Source organism: Dipodomys spectabilis, unplaced genomic scaffold, assembly GCF_019054845.1.
Source record: "Dipodomys spectabilis isolate Male_0828 unplaced genomic scaffold, ASM1905484v1 ptg000067l, whole genome shotgun sequence".
Classification (NCBI taxonomy): Eukaryota; Metazoa; Chordata; class Mammalia; order Rodentia; family Heteromyidae; genus Dipodomys; species Dipodomys spectabilis.
The window spans coordinates 824,227-850,460 of NW_024870744.1; the positions used below are offsets into that span (position 1 = coordinate 824,227).

General features: G+C 46.8%; 1 protein-coding gene across 2 annotated transcripts in view; it reads left to right on the forward strand.

Annotated features, from left to right (window-relative positions):
• Window positions 1-7,764: 7,764 nt before the first annotated feature.
• The window catches only part of Mvb12b (multivesicular body subunit 12B), a 161,610-nt gene continuing 143,140 nt past the window's right edge, over window positions 7,765-26,234 (forward strand). Inside the window, exons 1-2 of one of the 2 annotated variants that reach the window (XM_042681244.1) lie at window positions 7,765-7,879; window positions 22,340-22,462. In XM_042681244.1, coding sequence (XP_042537178.1) covers window positions 7,817-7,879; window positions 22,340-22,462 — 186 coding nt within the window. In that variant the 5' untranslated portion in view covers window positions 7,765-7,816. Of the gene's footprint in view, window positions 7,880-8,855; window positions 9,043-22,339; window positions 22,463-26,234 lie in introns of those variants that run through there. The other variant, XM_042681245.1, reaches the window with a different exon arrangement.

The following is a 26,234-nucleotide window of genomic DNA, read 5'->3' on the forward strand; positions in this document are numbered from 1 at the left end:
GACCTCTTGATCAGAGAGGCTCTGATTCCCAGATCTTGGGATTTCATGGGTGGGTAAATTCCACAAAACAATTTAGAAATGAATGAAATGTTGCTCCCAAAGAAATAAACAAAGCAGGAGGCAGTCTGATAAGTATATACCCTGATATCAACATTTGATCAAATTAAGACTTTCTTCTTTGGGGACAGTACTGGGATTTGAACTCAGAGCTGTACCCTAGCATGTCAGCCATACCTCCAACCCTTTTTGCCTCAGATTGTTTTTCAGACAGAGTCTCATCTTTATTTGCCCAGGACTTCCTTTAGTCTGTAATCTTTGTGCCTATGCCTCCTCCTAAGTAGACAGGATTGCAGCCAGGTGCCTGCCACCATGCCTAGCTTACTGGTTGAGATGGAGTCTTTTACATTTTCCTGGGATTGGCCTCAAAACTGTGGTCCTCCAGATCTCCCCTCCTGAGTAGCTAGGATTATAGATGTGAGCTACTGAGCCTGGTCAAATTTTAGTATTTATAAGTTAAAAGGGGACAGCGATAGGAAGGACTTTTTTTTTTTCTAGAAATAGCACTTGACAATTCATATACATCACACACATACTCCACACACACACACACACATACACACACACTAGCTCATTATCTAAGGTATATATTTGATGGCTTCCTGGAGTTGCCTATGAGAAACTTGTCATCAGATAAACAAATATGTGCTGTGACTTACCATGTAGGGCCTCACACACAGCTCTGCGACGTGGCCCATATAAGAACTGTCTCAGTGGCAGTTTTTTCTCTCCCTCCCTCTCTCTCTCTCTCTCTCTCTTTATATATATATATATATATATATATATATATATATATATATATATTTTTCCCCTTTGGGGGACAGTCTTTGTTTCCATGGTTGGTGTTGAACTCATGATCCTCCTGCCTCTAGCTTGCAATTGCTTGGATTACAAGCATGCACCACCACACCTGATTCTGCCTTAGCACTTGCTTTTCTTTTTTTTTTGGTTGGTTGTGGGGCTTGAACTCTGGGCTTGGGCGCTGTCCCTCAGCTCTTCAGCTCAAGGTGAGCACTCTACCACTTGAGCTACAGTGCCACTTCTGGTTTTGGAGATAAGAGTCTTACAGACTTTCCTTGCCTGGGCTGGCCTTGAACCATGATCCTCAGATCTCAGCCTCCTGAGTAGCTAGAATTACAGGTGTGAGCCACCAGCACCTGGCTGCCTTAGCACTTTCTATAACCCAATACCCAAGACTGGATAATTTATAAGACAAGAACTTCATGTGGAGTCCAGGAACACTGGAGAGGGCCTCTTGCTGTTTCAAGGGAAATTGGAGTGCCAGGCTGTGTGATTGCAAATTATCACAACTCCTACCATTTGCCATTTAGGGCTAACATTACTCATTTAAGAAATTTTTGTCAGGCCACACACTGGTGGCTCACGCCTGTAATACCAGATATTCAGGAGGCTGAGATCTGAGGATTTCAGTTCAGAGCCAGGCCCAGCTGCCTTATCCTAAGACTCTTATCTTCAAGTAACTAGCAAAAAGCAGAAAAATGGAGCTGTGGCTCAAGCGGTAGAGCATCAGCCACGAGCAAAAAGCTAGTTTGTGGCCCTGAGTTCAAATGCAGTGCTAGCACCCACACCCACACTCACACCAATTTTGTTGAGTTCCTGCTACATCCTGGAGTGGTAGGAAAGACAAGGCCTCTAAGAGGTTGGCCCTCCCCAAACTTATAATCTAAAGACAAGGAAGTAGGTTTCTTTGTGCCTAGTTTCCATGTCCTAGTTCCTCTGAGTTAAAGATGATATTGTCTCACAATTTGGATTTCTCTATGCAGTGCTGTCATAGGTGGATGGATGGATGGATGGATAGATAGATAGATGTGGGGTCTGTTTGTGCTTATAGCTTCTTATTGGCAACAGCACTGTTTTGTAGGGATTCTGGTTTTTAGCATCCATCCAGTCACACACTTGTGAAAGAGAGCCAGCCACATCACCACACCTGTCCCCCACTTGTTAAATGCCACCTGCTTACCTTTAGCTTCTACAAGTACCTGTGTGCAAGCTGAGCGCACAGACGAGATCCCAAACCATGCCGATCAGGGGAAAGTTCTGTGTAGCTGGCAAGACTACTAACTGCTGAGATTTTACCTTTGCTCTCTCAAGGCAGAATCAATCCATTCTAGTGCCCACAGATCAATACCAGAAAACAGGCCAACGAATAATGATGCATTTATTAGTTGAGAGAGCCTTAAGGAGGGCCAAAGAGGGAATAAAAGGGGATCTGAGCTTTGCAAAGCTGCAAATTAGGTCACATACCTGCTCTTTGCTAGGTTCCTCATTTTACCCATCACTTTCAGAAAAAGTACTATTTGTGGCATTGAACATCCCCATTGAACACCCACTGTCATTTCCCGCTTGATTATAAAGGTCACTTATGTTTATTATTAAAACATTTTTTAAAAGTCTTAATTACCCTCTCTAATAATGGAACTGCATTCTTTTTCCATTTAAATCAACCTGGCAATATACTAAGTCTTAAGAGGTGACCATGACCCCAGCCTGCTTTGCAGCAAGAACCGGGGTTATGTGACTATTTCTGACCAATGAAATCTTAGGTCTGCTGTGGGTTTTTTTTTTAAAGAGCTTTTTCTTCCTATCTTCTGCCTTAAATGTGGAAACCATGATATCTGAACCTAGAGGAGCAATCCTGTACCTAGCAGGAACAAGTGTGAGGATAAACATCAGGCTGAGGATGTAAGAAGCAGTAGAAAGACTGTTCTTAATGGTGTTATTCTCAGAGAAGAAGGCTAAAGTTAGATGTCTGCCATCCAGGAATAGAAATGTCTACTGTTGAAGCTACTGTTGGTTGAGTTCTCTGTCACTTGCATCTGTAGTCCTAAGTGATATGACGATACTAAAATAGCAAATGGTAGTTTCTGTGTAACCCATCCCCAATATGTAGCCCCTGTTAAGAGTGAATGGTGTGTGTGTGTGCGTGCAGAAACACATGTGTTTTCAAGTATTTATATCTGAATATATATAAATAAATACAAATGCATATGCATATAAAATTGGTGTAAAGTAAATGCATATTGTTGAATAACCTGCTTTTTATTTATTTTTTAATTTTTTGTTGGTCATGGGGGCTGAACCCTGGGCCTGGGCGCTGTCCCTCAGCTTTTCAGCTCAAGGCTAGCACCCTACCACTTGGGCCACAGCGCCACTTCTGGCTTTTTTCTGCTTATGTGGTGCTGAGGAATTGAACCCAGGGCCTCATGCATGGGAGGCAAACACTCTACCACTGAGCCAACTTCCCAGCCCATAACCTGTTTTTTACTTAATAAAGTATCATGGTATATTTCCACATCCATGCACCTTCTTATAAATGACTCTGGCATCTATTGCTTGACATTAGGATGTGTCCAATAAGCTGTCTTAACATAAGCAATGTTAAGATAATTATCCTTAAGCATACATCTGTATTCACTTGTTCTACTCTCTCCAATAGTAAATTATTAGACATGGACAAAGGATGTACCCATATTAAATGCTAACATCTCTCTCTATGAAAATGTTTACTAGTTATGTATGGGCGCTCATGCCTGTAATCCCAGCCACTTGAGAGGCAGAGGTAGGAGGATTGTAGTTTAATGCCAGTTTAGGCAAAATGTTAGTGAGACCCTATCTCAAAGAACAAGATGAATATAGTGGTTGATGTCTACAGTAACATGGGAGGCAGAGGTAGGAGGATCACAGTCCAAACAAAGCCCTGAGTTCAAATCCCAGGACCACCAAAAAAAAACAAAAGAATAACAGAAAGGTCAAAGAAAGTATTTACTGAGGGGCTAGTATGTGTGGTGGCTGATTTATGTTTGGTCCACTGAACAGATATGTTCCCTGCCTGTAGCTTTTGATCTGGTGTGGAGGCTGCTAGTTGAATGGGTAAACAAATAGTAGACAGTTGCATATTGTGATGAGTGATAAGCAGGAAATGAATGCATGCAGCACAGAAACAGCAGGGATGTATTTAGACAGATGACCTGTGAAGGCCTCCTGGGAGTGACATTTGAAGCCAAGAGCTTAAGGAGGAGAAGAGCCTAGGCTTTAAAGACTGAGAACAGTGCGGAAAGCAATCACCCAGGAAGAAAGAGCTTGGAGACACAGAGATCTAAAAGGAAGCCAGGATGGTTGGGGCAGAGCAAAGGATGGAGAGACGGCTAGATCTAAAGAGCAGGGGTCCTTTTAAGTGCCCGGTGGGCCATCTGAATTTTATTTCTTGGAAAGTCATTAGATGGCATCAAGCAAGAAAGTGACCTATCTCATTTTATTATTATTGTTTTTAATGATTGCTTCCTTTGTTCTCTTCTACTTATAGATGGGGGCAGAAGCCAGAAGATGGGTAAGAGAGACTAGACCAGATCATATAGTTCAGAGTAGGGTCTAGGTGAATACATAAATTTGTACTGGAAGGGACAAACAGAATGCTGAATAAAAAAAAAGCAAGCATAAGTGATTCAATATATAATAAGAATGTGTACTCCTACACATTCAGTGACCTATAGTTTTACTCACTGGATTTTTCTATCTTAATCTGTTAAAGCAACATTCCCCTCAACCAGCCTTCTATTTCAAAAATTTCCTGGCTATTTTCCTTGCTTCTGTTTATCAAGATAAGCTTTAAAATAATAATAAGCTTTAAAATAATTTTATTTTACTTCATTCTCCCAAATCATATTGGTTGTTAGCTACACATACTAAATTTATAAATTGAGTTGGGAAGATATGGTATTTTTTTTGCAATGTTGAGACTTCCTGTCCAGGGACTTGTTACAAGTCTGAGTTTGGGGAAGTCTTCTTTTAGGGTAAGGCTTTCTAGTTTCCTTTCTAAAGAAGGGCCTTGCCATTTCTTGTTAAGCTTAGGACTAGTATATACCTTATAATATTTATTATTTATGCAGATATATTTTTCCATTAGAATTTCTGAACGAAAATCACTGGCATTTGGTGTTGTAGAGGAGAGACCCATCAAGAATAATACTTCCTCTCCTGAATTTGGTGTAAACAAAGACACAAAAGAAATGGTCCTAGGGTATAATAATACATTTTCCAGGCTGCCTGGAAACTATAGCTGTTGTTCTGTACCTAAATGGGTTTGTTATATTTCTTCTTGAATTAGATATTTATTTCTGCAGTTGCAGGCATTGTGAGATATGAATATATGTACCCCAGAAACAGGTCCACTTTCCTGTCAAAGTACATGAAAATACTTGCTTTCTGTAATTGATCAGCCAACCTCAAAAAGAGAACCCAGAAGCATTTGTTCTTATCTAATTGCGCCTCCTAAATTTACTCATCACTCCTTCTAAACTCACTTTCTAGTTCCCTAGGGTAGAGAGAGGCCCAGAGCCTGACTGTAAGAGAGGTCTCTATCTCTCAAAACAAGTTTTCTCCTTGACATGTAGCAAAACCATTGCTTTTGATGTTTATAAGAGGCTTCCATAAGAAAGTCTATAGTACTTTTAATTGATTGTCTTGATTTGTATCTTATGGAAATACTGAAATTATGAGCAAATAAGGAAAATGTTCTCTTCTTAATATTTGTAGTTCTTGTTTTTCTTATCTTATTGCATTGGCTTTCTTTTGTTTTGTTTCTGGACTTAAGTGAGAATATCTTTACTGTTTCACCATTAAATGTGTTTGCTGATGGATTATGATTAATTTTGTCATGTTAAGACACATTTTCTTCCAGTTTCCTAAAAGATTTTCAAATTTATAAATCACGGACTTAGACAACTATCAAATACTTTAAAAGAATCTGTTAACAATAACCTGATATTTGTTTTCTCTTAACAATGCAATGAATTGTACAGATTCCCTAATTTGAGTTTTGTTTCTACACTCATGGAATTATTATAGTTGTTTATAGTGGGCTTTGAAATATTTTGTAGTCAACGGGACTCAAATTATCAGCATCTTTTTTAGTAGCTTTGCAACTGGTTTATATTTAAGTCTGTTGGTCTGCTGCAGTGATTCACATATGGAAGATTAATTGAGGAATTCTGAAAAGGTCATCCTGGCCCAGATGAGTTTGGGAAATACCAGATTAAGCAAACCAGACAGGTGTTTCCTCCCGCCTCCCCCCCCCATCCTGGCCTTCACAGAGACAGCTGCCTCTCCCCTTCCCCCCCATATATTAACACCTACTATAATTCTCCAAAATGTAGATATACATGGATGAACAACAAGTTATTAGATTACAGAAGGCTTTCTTCAACCGACACACATTAAATTCTCTGGGGTTATCTGCTGTTCTTCTTGGTATTATCTCTTGGTTATTGGTGTCTGTTGTTATGCTAAACCTGGGAAATAAAAACATTTTTATTTTCTTTGCTATGTAACAGCTTAAATGATACAAAGATTGTCTGTCCCCTGACAGTGTAACAGAACCTAACCTACAGGTATTTCTGAGTGACACCGATGCCCACACTCAGGTGGTTTCCCACGGGATGTTTTCTTCAATAGAAAATTCTGCTTGACACCTTTTTGGGAAAAGCCTAGAAAGTGTGAAAAGGAGACTCCATGTATTAGCAAATTGATGAAGGGAATCATTTGTCTATGGTCCGCAGTTCTAAAGGTGTCAGATTTCTGGCCAGAGTCTTGACGAATTGTCTACCCTTCTGCCTAGGGCTGCAGGCCAGGTGGTAGGTGGAGTAACAGGTTGTTTATCATCATCATCATCATCATCATCATCATCATCAACATCATCATCTTTGTTTACAAAAGGGTTTCAATTCAAGTCAATTTATGAATACATCTTGATCAGTGTCACCTCTTCCATTGTTCTCCCTCCCATCTCTCCCAACCCCACCCAACCCCTCAAATTACCTAGTTCCATTTTCCTGTATGTATCTAGAGAATTATGACTGTTTTTGCCCACTGTGCATCTCTGCTTGGTGCAGGGAGAAAGTCTGCTCCTGCCTTTTCCCAGAGCAGGGTCCCTGTTCTGGGTTTCTCTGTTCCTCCAGCCCCATTTCATCCTCTGGCTGGACTCCCTCCCTTTCTCCCCCCCCCCCCTCCCCGCCCCCACTGCAAGGCCAGGGCTCCCACCAGTTAAACTTCTGGCTCTGGGTGCTTCCTTGAGGCAGGCCCCACTCACCTGGCTTCAGGCTTCTGTGGATGAATCATTGGCCCAGCAAAAGGGGGAGGTTGAACATTGCCAGCAGAGCAGATGGGGGTCAATCTAAAAGGCCTGGCTGCTGGGCGTTAGATCAGCTGGGCAGAGGGAAGAGCCAGAGGGGGAGCGGGGTGGGGTGCAGGGCTGGGTGGGCGGCCTGGAGCCCTGGACGAGGCCCCTCTCCATTGCGGGGAGGGGGCTCCGAGGACTGCAGCTGGGCTGACAAGTCCCGGGTACACAGAGCCAGGCCTAGGGGAGTCAGGCGGGCTGGGGGGAGGGGGTCCCCGGAAAGGGGGGGGGAGGATCCCAGAACCTCGCGGCTGCCGGAGGCCGGGGCTCCCAGGAGAGGGGGGATCGGGGAGGCAGGCGGGGTGCGGGCTCCGGACGGACGCCAGGGCTCCCACTCCCTCCGCGCCCGCCCGCCCGCGCCAGTGCGGGGTCCGGACCGGGCCTGCCGCGGCCGCCGCTGTCGTGGTCGTTGTCGCCGCTGCCAGGCCGCGCCCCGCCCGCCCCGCCCCGCGCCCCGCGCCGCCCCGCGCCCCGCGCCCGCCCGGGGAGGCTCGGCTGGCGCTCCCGCCGCGCCGCCGGCTCCGCCGCCTGGGCCCCGGGCCCGGCCCCTCCCGCGCCGCCCGGGCGATGAGAAGCTGCTTCTGCGTGAGACGGAGCCGGGACCCGCCGCCGCCGCCCCCGCGGGGAACAGTTAAGTGAGGCTGGCGGGAGGGCGGGGACCGGGGGGCGCGGGGTGCCCGGCTCCGGGGTGACGCGTGCGCGCCCCGGGCCCAGGGCCCCGCCGCCGAGCGGAGCGGAGCGCAGCGGCCCGGCCGGCCGAGGCCTGCGGGATCCATGGCGGGGGCCAGGCCCGGCCCGGCAGCCGCGCTCGCTGGGCGCCCCCTCCCCCAGCAGCTGGGCCTGCGGGAAGCTGGCAGGGCAGCGGGGAGACGGGGAGGCTCCGGAGCCAGCTGCACCCCCTCTCCTCCCCGCACCGGGGCTGGGGCCCCCGCGAGGCTGTGGGGAGGCGCCGGAGGCCCACCTGGGCTCCGACCCGGGCAGTGGCTCCAGCGGCCTGGCACTTGGGGTGCAGCTCTCCGTGGTCACGTGGGTGCAGAGCACAGTGCACCTGACCCCCTCAGGCATCATTTGGGGGTGGCCAGCCGTTTCTGGGGACCTGGACACTCAAAGTCTAGGGCACCTGTCTATCAGCTGAGATGCTGGGGCCTAGCCTGGAGACTCCAGACCCAAGCTACCCAGCCAGAAGGGATGGTGGGCGTGTTGGTAGGCGCCTGGTGGTCACTCCCGGGCGCCAAGGATTGGGTCAGGAGCTGGCATAACACCGGGGACAGGCCTAGGGACCAGGGCAGACCCAGGAACTTCCCTGTCCCCTTTGTTACCAGCACCCAGCACTTCCTAAATAATCAGATTGTCTTTCTTCCCATTCAAAGTGCCCCTCTTCTGTCCCCTGGCTCTCCACAACCTGTTCAGCAAGGCACTGAGCAGAACCTCGGGAAGGCACAGGGCAGATGGCACTTGTCCCCCCCCCCCCTTTTTATACCCTCTGTCCCCATCGGAGCCCCTGGATTTCAGCCACAGAAGCAGACAGCAGGCCCCACTTCTCTTTAGGGGCCTTTGTCTCTGTTGGTTCCTTCTCCACATAACCTCATTGTATATTTCTCCACAGAAATATACAATACACACCGTGAATAATCAATAAGCACAGTACTTTCTGGTTGTGCCTTTGCCTTTCTCACTTGAACAGGGCTAACAAGAATTATCAGCTGCACCAGAAAAGCCTTGGAAAGTTAGAAGATAAGATCTGTGGAAACCCAGACTAACTGAAAAAACAAAAAACTAAGGGTACCCGGAAGGTTGGTTACAGGAGATGGTGACATCTTTCTTGCTGGGGTACTAGCAGGGACTGTCCTATGCTCAGAATATCTCAGCGGGTATCTGGGAGATGGGGCCTCTTTGGGGTCTTGGGTGCCAACACCCATTGGAGCAGGTGGTGTCAGGGTTGCCAGTTCATTTGATCTAAAACCATTTCATTCCTTCTTTTAGATCCCAGTTAAAGGCCAAAAGTATTTGCCCTGCCCTGGTATGTCACCAGTGGACTTTCTCCACTTTTGGAAAATTGCACCATGGCTAAGGGCAAGGGCTTCAGCCTAACTCATGGCTTTCCCACTTACTGTGTGTTGTTGGGCAAATTAATGAACCTTTCTTGTTCTCAGGTGCCTCATCTGAGGAATGAACTAATGACTGTTGATCCCATTGGGTTATGAGGAGATGTAAGTGAAATACTGGAGGAAAAGTTAGCAAGTGTTATTATTATTTTTTTTTGTTTGTAGCCCTGGGGATTGAACCCAGGACTTCCCACATGCTAGGTGACTGTTCTACTATTGAGCTACACCCCCAGCCCAACTAGTAGTTATTATTAAGAGTTTATTAATTGACTGACCCTAAGAGAAACTTGCTTGCTTATTTACTTACTTTAGAGTGGTTTTATGTTTGTAGTTTTTATTTCATTTTTATCATAGTAAGTGGAACAGATGATTGGGTTTGGAGACTTATGTGGAATATCATGCTACTTTTTAGATTCCCCAAAGACTCTCAGCAGTTCCTCCCTCCCTCCATCCCTCCTTCCCTTCCTTCCTTCCTTCCTTCCTTCCTTCCTTCCTTCCCCCTATTTTTTAATTAATTTTGCCAGTACCAGGGTTTAAACTCAAGGCCTCAACACCTGCTTGACTTGCTTGCTCACCTAGCTCTCTCTACCACTTGAACCACTCCTCCAGAATGGCTTCTTTCTTGCCACTCATTTTTAAGAGAGAGTCAAGTGGACTTTTCTGCCTGTGCTAAACTCAAACTACAGTCCTCCAGATCTCAAGCCTCCTGAGTAGCTAGGATTACAGGTGTGAACCACCAGCACCTGGCTCCCATTTTCTTAATTATAAGGGGGGCATACAAATAAAACCTACCCCAAAGGGTAGTCAGTCAGCAAGGCTGAAGGAGCTAATGTATGTGACTTTTCTAAATCCTACAGATGATAGAGATCATTGTGCACTCTGAGACTCAGCATGCAATGGCAGATTCCAGTTTTGTGGGTACAATACTTACATTATTTGTTGGTGGAGGGTGCCAACAGAAAAAGGAATTCCAGAATATCTTGGCTTTGTTTGAGTTGCAAAACCCACAACCATATGAACACATTGCTAAGGGATCAGAATCCATGTAGCAAAGTAATGGCAGCCTTGGAGTTGAACATAGGAAATGTCAGAGGTGTCGATGAAGATAAGGAATGGCTATGTGGCTGATGTGGTTGGGTTGAGAGGAGGTGATTGGCTGTTGTGGAATGAGCAGAGCCTCCTTTGTCACTTGGGTCATGAAGGTGAGGGCCAGCTTCCAAGAGTGAGCTGTCCCTCCCCAGGCTGTTTCCTTTCCTGCCTATGTTTCCATGGCCCCAGGGTCCTGCTTGGCCTTCTGCATGGGGCTGTCCTAGAGAATTATGGTCTCCCTGTACTGTCTGTATTCAGTGTCCTTGCCTGAGTCTGATCTCCTCTTTCCAGCTGCCTGGGAGGCAAAGCCACTTCAGGGTGTGTGACATTACCTCCCTTGTTGGGGACAACCTGTGGGTATGTGTTTGGTTTGCCTGACACACTTCTGGCGAGAGGCAGAGCTTGTCTAGGCAGAAATGTGAGAGCCCCACGGGCCTGGAGCCCAGGGCCACACACCGGAGCATTGTAGCCCATGCTTCCCCCAGGACTTCCCTGAGGACCACAGCTCCTTTTGTTGGGCTACAATCTGCCCCTGTTTGTTTTAACAGGCACACTTGAGTTGTGCCAGTGCTGGCTGAAATTTCAGAAGCACAATTTCAGAGCCCTTACACAAATTGTTAAACACACACAACATAAAATATACTATCTTGACTGTTTTTAAATCAAGAGATCAGTGGTATTAAATATATCTACATTGTTGTGTAACTAACATCTAGAAATCTTTTCATCTTGCAAAACTGAAACTCTGGTACTCATGAAACAAACAGTTTCCCACGTCCCTTTCCACAGCCCATGGAAGTTACCATTCTACTTCCTGTCTCTGTGAGTTTGATGAGTCTTGGGAACTCATAAAAGTAGAATCATATCACACTGAGTATTTTTTGTGTATATAACAGTACTGAGGCTTGAACTTTGGGCCTGAGCACTGTCCGTAAGCTTTTTTTTTCTCAAGGCTGGTGTTCTACCATTTGAGACACAGCTCCACTTCAAACTTTTTGGTGGTTAATTAGAGATAAGAGTCTTACGGATTTTCTTGTCTAGGCTGGCTTTGAACTGTGATCCTCAGATCTCAGCCTCCCAAGTGGCTAGGATAATAGGTCTGAGCCACTGGCACCCAGGTTGTATTTATTATTTTGTGACTAGCTGATTTCACTTGCCAGACTACCTCCAACGTTCATCATGTGTCAGCATGGGTCAGGTTTATCATCCTTTTGAAGACTGAATAAGGTGTTCTATGGGCTGTAGACCCTTGTGGCTGTTGTGAATTATGCTGCCCTGAACACAGGTGAAGAAGTATCTCCTTAGACCCTGCTCTTAATTCTTTTGCATATATACTGAGAGATAGAATTGCTGGGACAAATGGAAATTTATTTTTAGATTTTTAGGGAACTATCATATTTCCCACTCACAGTATATCAGAGTTTCCAATTTCCTCACATCTTTTCTGATTATATTCTGGGTATTTTGTTTGTTTGTTTTTTCTGTTTTATCATCCTAATGGTAACTTGTGGGTTGCAAACCTAGTGATGCTGAATATGCTTGTTTGTGATTTGAATATCATCTATGGAGAAATGCTAAGTCCTTTGCTTTTTGAGTAGTTTGATTATTTATTTATTTTGTGTGTGTGTGTGTGTGTGTGTGTGTGTGTGTGTGTGTGTATTGTTATCGGTGCTAGAACTCAGGGCTTTGTCATTTCACTTGGTGTTCTTTGCTCATGGCTGGTGCTCGGCCACTTGAGTCATGCCTCCAGTCTGGTTTTTCATTGGTAGATTGGAGATAGAGTTCTCATGGACTTTCCTGCCTGGCCTGGCTTTAAACCTTGATCTTCAGATTTCAGTCCCCTGAGTAGCTAGGCTTACAGGTGAGCGGCACTTGGCTTGATTATTTTTGTTTAGCTGTAGGAGTTCTTTATAGATTGGATAGCAACACTTCATCAGATATATAAGTTGCATATATTTTCTCCCATTCTTTAGTTGCTTTTTCACTCTGTTGGTTGTATCCTTTGATGTAAATTCTAGGTACACTATGCACATTACAATTCTGTAGGCTGTAGGCAGAATACTATGCAATCTTCCAGTTTTATAGAGTAGAAATTCAGCCCCAGTATGGTTTACTTGCTGGGGGCTCATACACCCATAAGTGTTGGGGCTGCAGTTCAAATTCTGGTTCCTCTGACTCCAGTGCTCACAGGCTTTCAATCTTCTGCTCTGCCTGCTACCTGCCTCCCTGAGCTGAGAGCTGAAAGGCAACTTGGAGGAGCCTGAGAGGCAAGGCCATGTGTACCAGTGCATGTGTGTACATGTGTGCTAAGACCACATGGTTGGGTGGTATCAGATTCTGAGTGCCAGTGCCTGTCCCATTGGCAGAGTGAGAAGGTTTGGGAGGATGGGTGATGTGGCTCAGATTTTGAATGGTGGGGTGGGTGTCTAGAGGGGAGGGATTGAAGTATTCTTGTCTTGACTTGAGGTGGAGAGGAAGAGACTGGGAGACATATTCTAGAGGTCATCTTCCATGAATGGTCACCTTCAAGTTCACGCCATTCCTCATTTACTCATCAAACACCTAATAAGTACCAAGCTGTTTCAGTATCAGTTGGGAGCTTTCCAAAATTTCCCCCTCCCCCCATTCCCACTCCCATTTCTGGAGCCAGGGTCTCTGGGGGCGAGGTTCAGGACTGTTTGCTTTGACAGCCTCCCCAGGGGACTCTTATATAAACTTGCTACAGCTGGGTGACTCCTGCTCCCAAATGCAGAACTGTGTCTCTGATGGTGGCTCTTTTATGGTTTGAATATGAAATGTCCCTGCTCATGTTTTGATTGATTGGTTCACAGGACACTTCCTGAGGTAGAACTTAGCTGGAGGAGGAAGATCACTAGAGGTGTGCATTTGGAGATCATACCTGGTCTCTAGGCTCCTGCTTGTGCTCCCTCCCACTCTCTCTTTCTCTCTCTCTCTCTCTCTCTCCCTCTCCCCTTCTCTCTCTCTCTCTCTCTCTCTCTCTCTCTCTCTCTCTCTCTCTCTCGCTCTCTTGCTCTCTGCTTCCTGTCTACCATGAGGTGAGAACCTCCTCTCTCACAAATTCCCACTGCTATAATGACGTTCTGTCCTAATCCCTGGGGCCTAGCAACCATGGAGTGCAACCTCTGAGGCAAAGTAAATCCTTCTTCCTTTAAGTTGTTTCAGTCAGGTATTTTGTTGTAGCAGTGAGAGAAGTCAGTAAAAGAAAAACTGGTGTCAGAAATGGGGCCATTGCTGTATGTAAGTCCAGCTATGTGGTTCTTAAGCTTTTGTAACTGATCGGTGAGAGGAGTTCAGAAATACTTAAAGGTGTGGGCTAGAGATGCCCTAGAGTCTAAGCAGAGCATAGTGGGGGATTCTAGTGGAAGCCCGGAAGACCAAATGCTGATAGGAATGTCGACAGTAAAGACTGTACAAAGCTTTAGATGGGAACAAGGACTCTCTTGGGAACTAGACTAGAGGCCGGTTTGTGTTAGTCTGGCAAAGAATTTGTCTACATTTTGTCCATGCCCTGAGACTTTAAGTGATGCTAAATTTAAATGTAATTGGCTAACTGATTTGGCAGATGAGGCTTCAGAACAGCACAACATTTAGACTGTGGCATGGTTATGATAACTGCATTTAGCTAGATTTATGGTGAGGGGCAGGGGTAAAAATCCAGAGAAAGATTTGAGAAATCCTAAGTTTGACTTGGCTTTGAACAATGAGGATGTGTTTTTTTTTTTTTTTTTTTTTTTTTAAGATTAGTTCCATTAAAAAACACTTTGTGGGGTTGGAGGTCATAGAATATCAGCCAGTTTGCACAACATCAGATACTGAGTTTGAGTCTACCCATCGCCAGCTCCAGGGTATAAAATGGTAAACTCACTTCAAAGATTTTTTTTTCCCTTGAAAAAAGCAGGACTTCTCAAGAAAATGTTTTCCAGGATTCCACTGCCCAGGCAGTCAGAGCTTGCTGTGGCTTTGGTCCAAGGGAATCCAGATACAGTGGGAGCTTGTTGCACTTTGCTTGGCGTAGAGTTCATGATGCAGGCTCTCCAGGCTGGTAGATTGCAAGAGCTGCAGGGCCATTCATGGAGGCTTCTGTGGAAATTTTGAAGGGAGGCCTAGGACAGGGTCAGAATCCCTGTAGGCAGCTTCTGAGAGGGAGATGCATGAAACAATGAGGGTAAAGCCTAAAGCTGTTGTGGGATCTCAGGATGCTGGAGATATCCCTGCTGAGGAAAGCCACAAGCAACAAGAGAAGCCAGCCTAAGAGAGCAACCGTGTGGGCTGCAAATAGCAAGACCACAGGGATCGGACTGTCCTGGGTGCTCATAGCACAACACAATGTTTGAATGCTGGGCATAAAGCTAAGAGACTTAATGCTTTCCCTGCTTGGGTTTGGTCTTGCTTTGATCTGAGTCTTCTTGACTGTTTCCAAATTGCTTCCTTGGAATAAGCACGTTTATTCTGTGCCATCATATTTGGAATTATGGCACTTTGACTTTACAGAGACTCATAGCTGAAAGGGTTTTCCTTGAGTCTCAGAGGAGACTTTGCATTTTGCTTTTGAACAACAGTGTTGGAACTGTTAAGACTTTGGGGACACTTTCTTACTCTGTTTCCTGCCACCATGAGGATCTCCTCTGCCACATACTTGTATTACCATGATGTTACATCTGTGCCCCTCGGGCAAAAGCAACTGCTGGGTGAACCTCTGACACCTCTAGGAAAAATAAATCCTTCCTTCTTTAAGTTGTTTCTGTCAGGTTTTTTTTTTTTGTCACAGTTACTAGAAAAGTAACTAAAACCATCTATGGACTGTGGTGCTCCCAGCCCTGTTATGGATGTCCTGTGACAGGAATGTGTCTGAGCTGGAGATGTCAGTGGGATGTACAGGTCGCCAGCAGGATAGTAGATACATACCTGAACCTGAGTACTCAGGAGAAAAACTCTCCTTTGAAGGCCATTTGGGAAGTCAACAGCAAAGTGATTAGACCTCCAAATTCACAGGAAGAACCTCACCACACCCCCTTGATATTAGAGCCAGGTGTGCTGATGATTCTGGCGTGTTGGTACTTGGCACATCCCAGCCATCAGGACAAGTGACTCATGGCACTGTACGCTGCAAGGGACCACTGCTCTTGGGGCCTCCTGGGATAGTTTCATTTGCAAGGCAATGGTGGAGTCCTCCTTTTTCCTGTCCACCAGGGACAATATGGCACCACAGACCCGATGGGAGTGGGCAGGGATGACACTCCTTTGAGGTGATGGTGAGCAAGTCAGGGTGGAGCTCTCTGGGTCCTAGGGAGGGCCCACCTTCTCACCCCTCCTCTGGCTGGTGTAGAGTTGGGGCTGTGTGAGCAGGACTGTGACCAGAGCAATGCTGTGGAACTCGATCTGGGTTTATTTTTAAGAGGGAGAAGTTAAGAGTAGGCCTGCCTTATGTAGTTTATGGAAACTGTGGTCATCAAGTGGTTAATACAAATGGAAGCAAAGGTTGAATTGATTCAGCCTTTGTACTGTACTCAGATTCTTCTTTTAGGAAAAAAAAATACCCCACAGACCTTTAAGGCGGGGGAAGGAAGTGTTCACCATTGTTAGTTTGCTAGCTGGAAAATTCCTTGTGATCTAGGAGAGCATAGAAAAAAAAGGGGGAAAAAAAACCCAACAACACTTGCTGTAGTTTCTAAATACCAGAGCAGCAGTAGCTGTAGCCTGCTGCCACCCAACTAACCCGGACAGGGTTATCTGCCCAGTCCAGTGTGCAGGTGGTACCAGTGCACTGCTGAGCTGCCCCACCAGACGCCTCAGCCTGGGCCTGTGCCCGTTGGGTGGCCTGTGAGCCAGTTACCCACACACTTCTAGCCTCCCCAAGAGGTCAGTCCTTGTGTGTTGTAATGTGTGTGTTGGCGAAACTTGGCCTCAGGCTACCTTGTTTTTTGTGCTACTGTTGGGGCCTGAATTCAGGGTGTCACATGCTTGCTTGGCTTTTTCACTCAAGGCTGGCACTCGACCATTTGAGCTATACCTCTACTCCCCTGGGCTACCTTTCTTGATGATGGAGCTGTATGATTTCCGTCTCTTGCTTGTCAGTATTTATGAAGGATGAGAAGGAACATGGGCGGGCGGATCAGCACCTCCAGAGAAACAGGTGAAGTGCCTTTCCCTGCTCACCTGGCTTTTACTTGGGGACAGCCAGGTCCTGTGGCACCTCTGTGCTTTGGTGCCTTTTCCTTTGACCCTGTGAGCCTGTAACATGACGGGAGACAGTTTATGTCTTTGGTGCCCTTGAACTTGGATTTCAAGCAAGCTGATCACAAGTTCATTATTCTGTTGGAACTTAATTAACCCACTGATTTTTGTCCTTTCAATTATGGCATCCCAATTTAACCTCCTCCTCCCCCTCCCATTTAAATACTTGGAAATTACTCTCCTCAAAAGTTATGCAGTCATGGCTCTGGCCCTAGTAGGCAGTGCTGGCACAGCTTCTAAGCCTTCCTCATGCACGGCAGGGAGACCCCCCTCCTTTGAAGGCAGCACCCCCTGCCCCCTGCTGTCCTTGCCCAGAAAGCACTTTAAACTCTTCAGCCTGCCGCTGGAAGGGCTTCGGTGGAGAGAGGGGCTGAGCGCGGGGTTAGCTGGGTTTTGATTGCAGAACTGGAGTTGATAAAACGTGATAAACTCCAGGCTCACTAGGGCCGTGGAAATTAAACAGAGATGCTATCAAAGTCCCCCTGAGTATTCATCGGTGATACAGTAGCTTAGCTCTCTCTCTCAGGCCCGGGTGATATGCGGGCTTTGATTCTGAAACAATGCTTGCATGGGTTAAGCCAGTGCGGCTGACTCTTCGATTAATCACACTGTTGTGGTGATTCTTTGATCAGCTACAAGGCAGCTGTGGGCACGCCGTCTGTGTGCGGGGGGCCTTGTAGTTAAAGTCGTCTCCTCTGTGATCCTGGCTGACACCATTGGCATGGTGCTGTGGGCCAGAGTCTGTGCCCCAAGCACCGCCGGCCACACGCTGCTGGGCACTGAGCAGAGTGTGACAGACTGCATCCTCCTTCCTGCTAGTCCACACACACATGTGTGCACACACACATGTGCATGCACACACATGGATATGTACACATGAACACACACATACATTCATTCTTTCCCACTTGGGGAAAGAACTCGCAGGGATCAACACAGAGCCACCTGCCAGCAGCCCCCAACCTCAGGCTGAGTGTATATATCAGAGTCGATATACTCTATGTATGGACTCAATCCTCTCTATACTGCATATATTGCATATACAGTATCTCTCTCTCTCTCTCTCTCTCTCTCTCTCTCTCTATCTATCTATCTATATCAAAGTGAGTATGCCCATTCTCGGAGGTCAGATGAAAGTTGAGACCAGATGACCTGAAAGGCAAAATTAGGTGAAACATCAAGGTCCCTGTCACCATACCTGAGAGCAGATGTGACTCCCAGGGGGACTTTCCCTTCCTTCTCTGGTGTGTGTTCAAAACCATCTTGGGCTGGGCCCTGGTGCCTCATGCCTGCAATCGTAGCTACTCAAGAGGCTGAGATCTGAGGACTGTGGTTCAAAGCCAGCCCAGGTAGGAAAAATCCATGAGACTCTTATCTCTAATTAATCCCCAGAGAGCCAGAAGTAGAGCTATGGCCCCAGGAGGTACAACACTAGCCTTGAGCAAAGAAGCTCAGAGACAGTGCCCAGGTTCTAAATTCAAGGCCCAAGACCAGTGGGAGGAAGAAATGACTTGGCTACAGATAGACTCACTGTTGAAGACTTGGGAAATCTTAGCATGTTCCTGCTAAGCACCAGGTCTACTTTTGGCTTTCCCTGTAGCCACAGCTGGATGGGATGGGTTTCTATATCTAGCTTCCCTCGTCCGTGTTGGCCCTGCAGCTTGCGCTCAGTAATAGAGCCCCTGTGTGCTGTGGATTCTGCACACCCTGGGCCGTAGATCAACCTGTTCCCTCCTGTGCCTGGATCTCCCTCATTAGGCCTGAATTTACCTCCATCCTACACAAACATGGCCTTAGCTCATTTTTATTGTTGTAAATTATTTATAAGGGGAATGTTGAATCTTGAAACTGAGGTGCGCAGAAAATTAATCCCAGGTTACTTTTATCTTTCTGTACTTTTCTCTCCCTTGTTTGACTTATTGAGCTATGGCCAGAGAAAGAAGAGCTTTGGCATTTTAAAATATAATTAGTGTTGAAACTGCTTTCTTGATTAGGTTGGATGTTGGTTTCCATATGCAGTACAAGGGAAAGTAGGCCTGACTGAGGAGGTGGGTGCTGCTGTGGGTAGGGGGGGGTGTCTGAGAATTTGGGGAGGTACTTCCTCCCCTGTAAAGCTTGGCTAGCAAGGCCAGGCTACCTCTCAGATGAGGAGGAGTCAGGAGAAAATTTACTTATTTATTTAATTTCATGCTGCTATTAGGGCTTGAACTCAGGGTCTGGGGACTATCCCTTAGCTTTTTTTTGCTCTATTACTTGAATCACAGCTCTACTTCTGGCTTTGGGGTGGTGAATTTGGAGATAAGAGTCTCACGAACTTTCCTTCCCCAGGCTGGCTTTGAACAATGATCCTCCGCTCTCAGCCTCCTGAGTAGCTAGGATTACTGGCATGATCCACCAGCACCCAACTTATGAGAAATGTTTTGAGATTTGCAAAGCATAGCACAAATGCAATGGAAATATTGTCATGTTTTGTGCAGTTAGGACTCCGAGATTCAGGTGGAGCCCAGAAAAGGAGCTGCTGAAATGAAATCAGAGTTCTGTAAGTTGGTCTCATAATTTTGTGTTTTATCCAGTATCACCTCCTGTTATGCAGGTTAACATTATTCTTTCAGTATTAGGCTTCCTTGTCCTTTCTCCCTCCCCACTTAGATTTGTCCCACAGGCTCACACTCATGGTCTCTTCTTCCCCATTTGCCTGCAACCCTGGGCTCTGCAATGCCTTCCCTCTGGCTTGAGGCTCCAAACAGCCTGGGAAACGTGGAGTGCCAGTTAATAAATGGCCTTTTGTTAGGAAGGTCAATTGAAGTGACGGTAGAGACGCTGTTAAAAGTAATTTGCAGTCAGAAAATATGTAATTCAGGGCAAGCCGCTTTGAGCGATGGCCTCTGCCATGGATATCTTGGGTGTTTCTCATTAAAAGCCTCCTTGGCTGGTGGCGGGGGCTTCCTCCACTGCCGAGTGGGCTGCAGCCATTTGTCTCTTTTTCACAAAGGCTGCCTTGATCCCCAGGGCACAGCAGGCAGGGAAGGAGAGGGGCGGGGGGAGATGCACTGGGCTGCGCTGCTGTGCTGGCCTGCACAAGCTGGGCAGGCCGGGCTCTGGCTCCCCAGCACCAACAGCCTGGGCTCTTTGTCTACCTCAGCCTGCAGCCATCTTGGAAGCTGCTGCCTGGCGCCTCCCCAGGTGCATGCTGGGAGCAGCATCCTTGCCTTTCCTGCAATTGGTAGTGCCCGGTGGAGCAAGAGAGCCCTGCCATGACATCACTGCAACTCGAGGACTCCACGCTATCTGCAAAAAAGATATTTCTTATGTATGCTTATCTTTCCATCCTTCTGTTCTTTTTTACTTTCCTTAATCCTCCCTCCCTGATTCTTTCACATACTCTCTCTCTCTCTCTCTTTCTCTGTGTAGTAAAGGCAGTATAGTATCTTCTAAAAAAATCAACAACTTATCTCACATGTTCTTTATTAAAATCACAGTGTGATATTTCACACTGGCAGGATTTGCACATTTGTTAATGAGCTGTTCATGGCAAAGCATTTTTGGTGGCCAACAGCAGAAAGTACCCATATTTTGCAAGCCACAGCAATGTTATTTTCCATGTTATCCCTAATAATCCAGGATATTTCAGGTGCAGAGACGTTTTGTTAAGAGCTTGCTTTGGACCAGGCAGGTGCAGATATTTAACTCTAACTATATACGGGGGCCATGCATGCATCGTCACTCAATAAATATTTCTTTAATGCCTACTGAGTGTGGGCAGCACAGAGCCCTGTGCTTTGCTTTATACAGATAAACCTGGCTGCAAGATGAGATCTGAAAATAGCAAATTTCTGCAGCCATGCCGTGTGCTCCCTACCCCCTGCCCTGGCCCTTCTGTAAGCTTATTTTCGGTAGAAGTAAGTAAAGCATAACTTACATTTGCTTTTATCACACACACAAGCTGAGAGGGCAGCTGTGCCAGGCGCTTCCTAGCCTTGATCAGGGACTTGGCTCCGTCTCCATCGCAGTGACAAGTCTGTTTCCGGAGCCCGTGTGGGTTCCGCTGGCTACACAGACCACTTGCATGCAGCCTTTTGATGGCTTCTCTTCAGGAGACTGCACTCATTGTCAGTGGCCTCTCCTTGTTCTGATTCCAGGCTTAGGAGTACCAGTGATTCTACTGGCTGCCTAGGGAGGCAGAGTGTTTGCTTTGTGTGGAAGCAGGGGCCTTCCTGGAGAGGTCTGGCAGGCCTACAGCTGGTGGAGTGTCACTGCTCCAGAGGATGGAATTTAACTTGTTCTTTCCCATGGCTGGACCTGTTAAAAGCACTGTTTCATTTATGGAAGGTGCTCTTGCCTCTTTCATTTGTTTTCTGTTCTCAGCTACTCGGGCTACACAGGCTTAGAGCTCTCCACATTATACTCATCTTCTCTGGTCCCATTTAGAGCCAGCTAGCAGCAGAGTAAGCAGAGTAACAGTTTCCTTTTACCTCCCATTCACCCAACGTGTTCAGCAAGAATTAATGTCTAACTTTGAGTAAATGCCCACATGATCTGACAGTGAAACTTATCAAAAGGATCTGCTGGTCCTTTAGAGATGGCTCCTTTCTGTTTCTTGCCAGTTACCCTGGGACTGTGTGCCCCACGCCTGCCAGTCTCATCTGCTTTTTGTTGAGGGCCACTGGGTGTCCCTTATTAATGTTTTGTGTTAACTTTTTGCACATGCTCTGAGAGTATATTGTGACCCTGTGTTAGTGTTGAGAAAATCGAGGCCCCAAGAGATTAAATCTCCTGGTCAGATTCATACTTGGTAGGTCATAGAGCCTAGACTCAAACACCATTCCTTTGCTCAGGGCCCATAATACCTTCTCTGTGATTGCAGATCTCCTTGTCTGCAGAGATTTGCGTGCTGAGAGTTGACTTTTGTGGTGGCAGAGGCTGTGGGTTTAGAAGCCTTTGCCCCCATTGAGAGGGAGGAAGAAAAAGAGAGGGAGAGAGGGAGAAAGAGAGAGAACACAACAAAAGCTGATGTTAGCCATGTACAGGTTAGCCTCAGTGGAGCATGGTTATATGTTCAGAAATCAGGCAGGCTGGTACCAGTGACTCATACCTGTAATCCTACCTACTGAGGAGGCTGATATCTGAGGATTGTGGCTGGAAGTCAGCCCAGGCAGGAGACTTTTATCTCCAATTAACCATCAAAAAGCCAGAAAGTGGAGCTGTGGCTAAAGTAGTAGAACATTAATCTTGAGCAGAAAAGCTAAGGGACAATGCTCAGGTTCTGAGTTCAAACCCCAATGCTAGCATACACACACTCATATACAGAAGGACAGAAGGAAGGAAGGGAGGGAGGAAGGAAGGAAGAAAGGAAGGAAGGAGGGAAAGAAGAAAGGAGGGAAGGAGGGAGGGAGAAATCAGGCAGCCTGCTGAAAGAGTTAAGAATGACGTGATTTGAGGTTTGAGTGAATGACCTTCGAAGCAGGCACATGGAATTTGGATTCCTGATCTGGGGAAAGGTTCAGAGGAGGCCAGAGATCCTTCAGCTAGCTCAGGCATGTGTTGGCTTAGCTCTGGATGGTTGCCCAAGATTCTTGCTCTCTCCGTTTGAGACACTAAGTTTGAATTGTGTGCTTTCTTTCTTCCCCTTTTGCCGACCCAGAACCAGTCCACCATGCCTGAAGTGAAAGACCTTTCGGAAGCCTTGCCGGAGACATCAATGGACCCTATCACGGGCGTCGGGGTGGTGGCGTCTCGGAACCGAGCCCCGACAGGCTATGATGTAGTAAGTCAAGATACTAGTCGTGCATTTTGTTCTGTGTCCAGGAACCTCTGACTGTTTGTCAAATGTGTTCCTTCCTTCTCCAAGCTGAAACTAGGTATGGGAAGCTGGGGCCCAGTTTGGGGCAGAGGATCTGAGGCCAGCAGCAGCCATTCCTGGCTTTCCCTGTGCCTATCATTTGACCTCTGTGATGGTTGTTTTCCCCTTCTGTAAAATCAAAGTGATAGCTTTGTTGATTTCCCAGATATCTTCATGACATCCTATTGGTCGTGGTGGTGTGTGGTGGTATATGTGAAATGCAATTGCTCACCAGCTTTCCCACCCAGGAACTCACTTAGCTCTCACCAGGCCTGGGAAGACTGGGAGGGCACTGGCTTTATCGCTACTCTGAAGATTAGAACTTGAGTTCTCAGAGGTGAGGTGACAGGGTCCCGGTCTTCAGTGACCAGTTGGAGGCGGATGTCCTCCCCAGCTGGCTGCTTCGAGGGGTCACAGCACCCCAGTGTAGTGATCTTCCCTGCAGCAGACTTCCATGCTGCATCCAGTAGCCCTGTGGGTAGGGACTTTTGTTGTTGTTTCAGTAGGTAATTTACAATTTGGGCAGAGCTAAACACTTGCAGAGTGACATGAGAAACTTCACAGGAGAGTATAGTTGTGTGTTTCAGATTCTCAGGTGATCTTATAGGTACTTTCTCATTTTGTTTATGATCACATCTTATTGTTGTTCAGTGAAAATGTTTACCAAGAATATGTAAGAATGGGGGCTGGGAAGGTGGCTCAGTGGTAGAGCGCTTGCCTTGCATTCTCGAGGCCCTGGGTTCGATTCCTCAGCACCACATAAGCAAAAAGCAAAAAGCCGGAAGTGGCGCTGTGGCTCAAGTGGAGAGCGCTAGCCTTGAGCTGAAGAGCTGAGGGACAGCGCCCAGGCCCAGAGTTCAGGCCCCACGACCAGACCCCCCCCCCCCCAAAAAAAAGAATATGTAAGAATGGAAGCATGCAGGTCTCATTAGCCAGCACTGGAAGCTGGCACAACTTCCCTGGGGAATGTAGAGGGGCTGGATGCCTGGGCCTAGGCAGAAATTCCCCTTCCCCACACCATTGATAGCTGGGGCCAGATAATCAGATGATTCTTTGCTGTTGAGCTAATCTGTGCATCATGAGATATTCAGCAGTATATTGTGTGTGTGTGTGTGTGTGCACACGCGCGCGCATGTGTGCATGCAGTGCAAGTGTGTGTGTGTGTGTGTGTGTGTGTGAGAGAGAGAGAGAGAGAGAGAGAGAGAGAGAGATTACTGTGGATAGAGCTCCAGGGCCTAAATGTTATCTCTCAGCTTTTCTGCTTAAGGCTGACATTCTACTGCTTGAACCATGCTTCCATTTCCAACATTTTGTGGTTAATCGGAGATAAAGAGTCTCATGGACTTTCCTGCCTGGGCTGGCTTTGAACCACAGCTCTCAGCTTCCTGATTAGCTAGGATGATAGGTATGAGCCACAATCACCTGGCTTGACCACAATCTTGACCTCTACTCAGTGGATGCCAGTGGCAGCTGTCCTGTCCCCTGGAGGTGACAGCCAACAGCATCTCTAGACATCCCCAGGAGGAGGGGTGAGTGGGCAAAATCAGGCCCCATTGAGAAGCACAGTGGTTAGGGCAGCTCTCTCCTGAGTCTGTCCGCGCTGACTCCTGTGTGTCACTTTCCAAAGTGTTTAAAAGCTGAAAACATTTGAAAACTGAAAGAACACGGAATCTTTTTTTTTTTGGACAAAGAGTTGGATCTTACCTGCTGCCTATCTTCAAAGCCCCATTGGAATGTATAACTTTCCATAAAACAGAATCATTAGTTATGGCTTTGTGCCATGAAACTCTTGGGGAAGCTAATAAAAACGTTCCTGACTTGAGAAGCCAAAGTGTCTTTTGATGAATTAGGTCTGAGGCAGCACATCGTCGTGAATCAAGGCAGGGCTGGGATCTCAGAGTCTGGGAAGATGGAGTCCTGGGTCCTTCTTCTGGGAGGGTCGGAAGGGAGTTCGAGCTCTGCCCCTGGGTCTCGAGTCCTGCCATTCTCCTGTCCATCAGTATCTGCGACATTCAGTTTGTACCTCTGGGGTCATCGTGAGCGCTTGGCTAGTGGGTAGTAAATGGCCTTTGATAGTTTGGTTTTCTGAAAGTCTTAGCAAGCCTGACAGGGGCACAATCCATCCCTATCATTTTCTCCTAACATCTAGCTCAGGGCAGAAGAGCGCAGTGTCAAATGAGTAAAATTAATAAGCACATTTCATGATCATGCTGTACCATGCATTTTAGTGGAAGGTGAGCAGGGCCAGGGCTGGAGCTAGTTTGCCTGGTAATTACCCAGGCTTCAGGGAGAACGATGGGAGCTCTCTCTTTGTTCTGGCCCTGTGTCTCTTCTCAGATAAACATCTCATTCCCCAGAGGTCTGGCCCCAAGTACAGTGACCCCTCAGGCCTGAGTGTCAGGCACCAGCTGGGTTGCTGGCCCCACATTGCACAACTGTTTTAAAATAGGTTTAGACATTGCTGGCTGCTCAAAGAGCAAAGATACCAAAGGTTCATTTACAAACACTGAATTTACTTAACTTCCTTTCTCTCCAGCCAAGGGAAGCTTCTTAGGCCAGGGGTGGGGGCTGGAGGGATTATTCAGTAAGCTCAATTTATTGTCCCTGTCTGTGGTCTTAACTTAAATCAGCCTCCTCTTTCTCTTCTGAAGCCCCATGCTCAGATCTCAGCATGGCCAGGACGCCTATTCCTGCTGGCAGAGGTCAGGCAGGGCTTGCAGTCTTTATGATCCCACAGTGTCTGACAGAATGGTTCTGTGTGGCAAGAGCCTGGCATTTGCCAAAGGAAGCACAGGCGTTGCATCACTGGTACGTGGTCGGTTTTTCAAGAATTGTAACATCCCAAGGATGGCCTTGAGCTACAAATCCTCTGCCCAGAATTTAGCTTTGATCTCCAGGTCACTCAGGGGGGCTGCCTTGCTAGGGGGGGCATCAAACTGGACATCCAGAAGGCCAAGGGTCACTGTGGGTATGTTTCAGTGGCCTGGGTCTTACCCTTTGCACACATCCATTCACCTTTTCTGTGTGTGCATAGCTGCAGTAATGGGAGGTAACTCTGGGCCATCACCACACCTTTGAGTCCACCCACTTTTCTAGATTTCCAAGAGGCTTTCATTCTCTCTCTCTCTCTCTCAATCTCTCCCCCCCCCTCTCAAATTTACTCATCCTTTCAAACCCAGTTTTTCTTAGTGGGAGTTTTCCTGAACAGTGCTTATTTATTTATTTACTTATGCATCATTACCTGTTGGTTTCGGGGATTTTTATTGACCTTCAATTTTTATGCTCAAGGTTCCAGATCCTGGAATGTTGGCTTCCTTAGTGAAAGGTCCAAGGAGGGATGGATGAGGCCCAATCTCAATCCAGCTTTGAGACTATTAAGTGGAGCATGGGGGAGTAAGTAAAGGATTCTGAGGAAAAGGTTCTTAATTTGTTTTTCAGGTATTTACATACTGTTTAGCAAGGAAATAACTGGACGGTTAGGACGCTGAGTTGCTGGCCCCACAATGGGCCATTAACTGAAAAAGGGGAAGGAACACGAACATACATTCTTTGGCAGTAAGCAAATTGAGTGCTGGGAGCTGGGTGAGAGGAGAGGAAAGCAAGGATCAGGGTGACACAGAGTTTACCTGGCCAGGCAGCTGAGTAGATACTGATGCTCTCCCAGGTACCTAGGTAGGTGAGGACAAGAAGAAAAGAT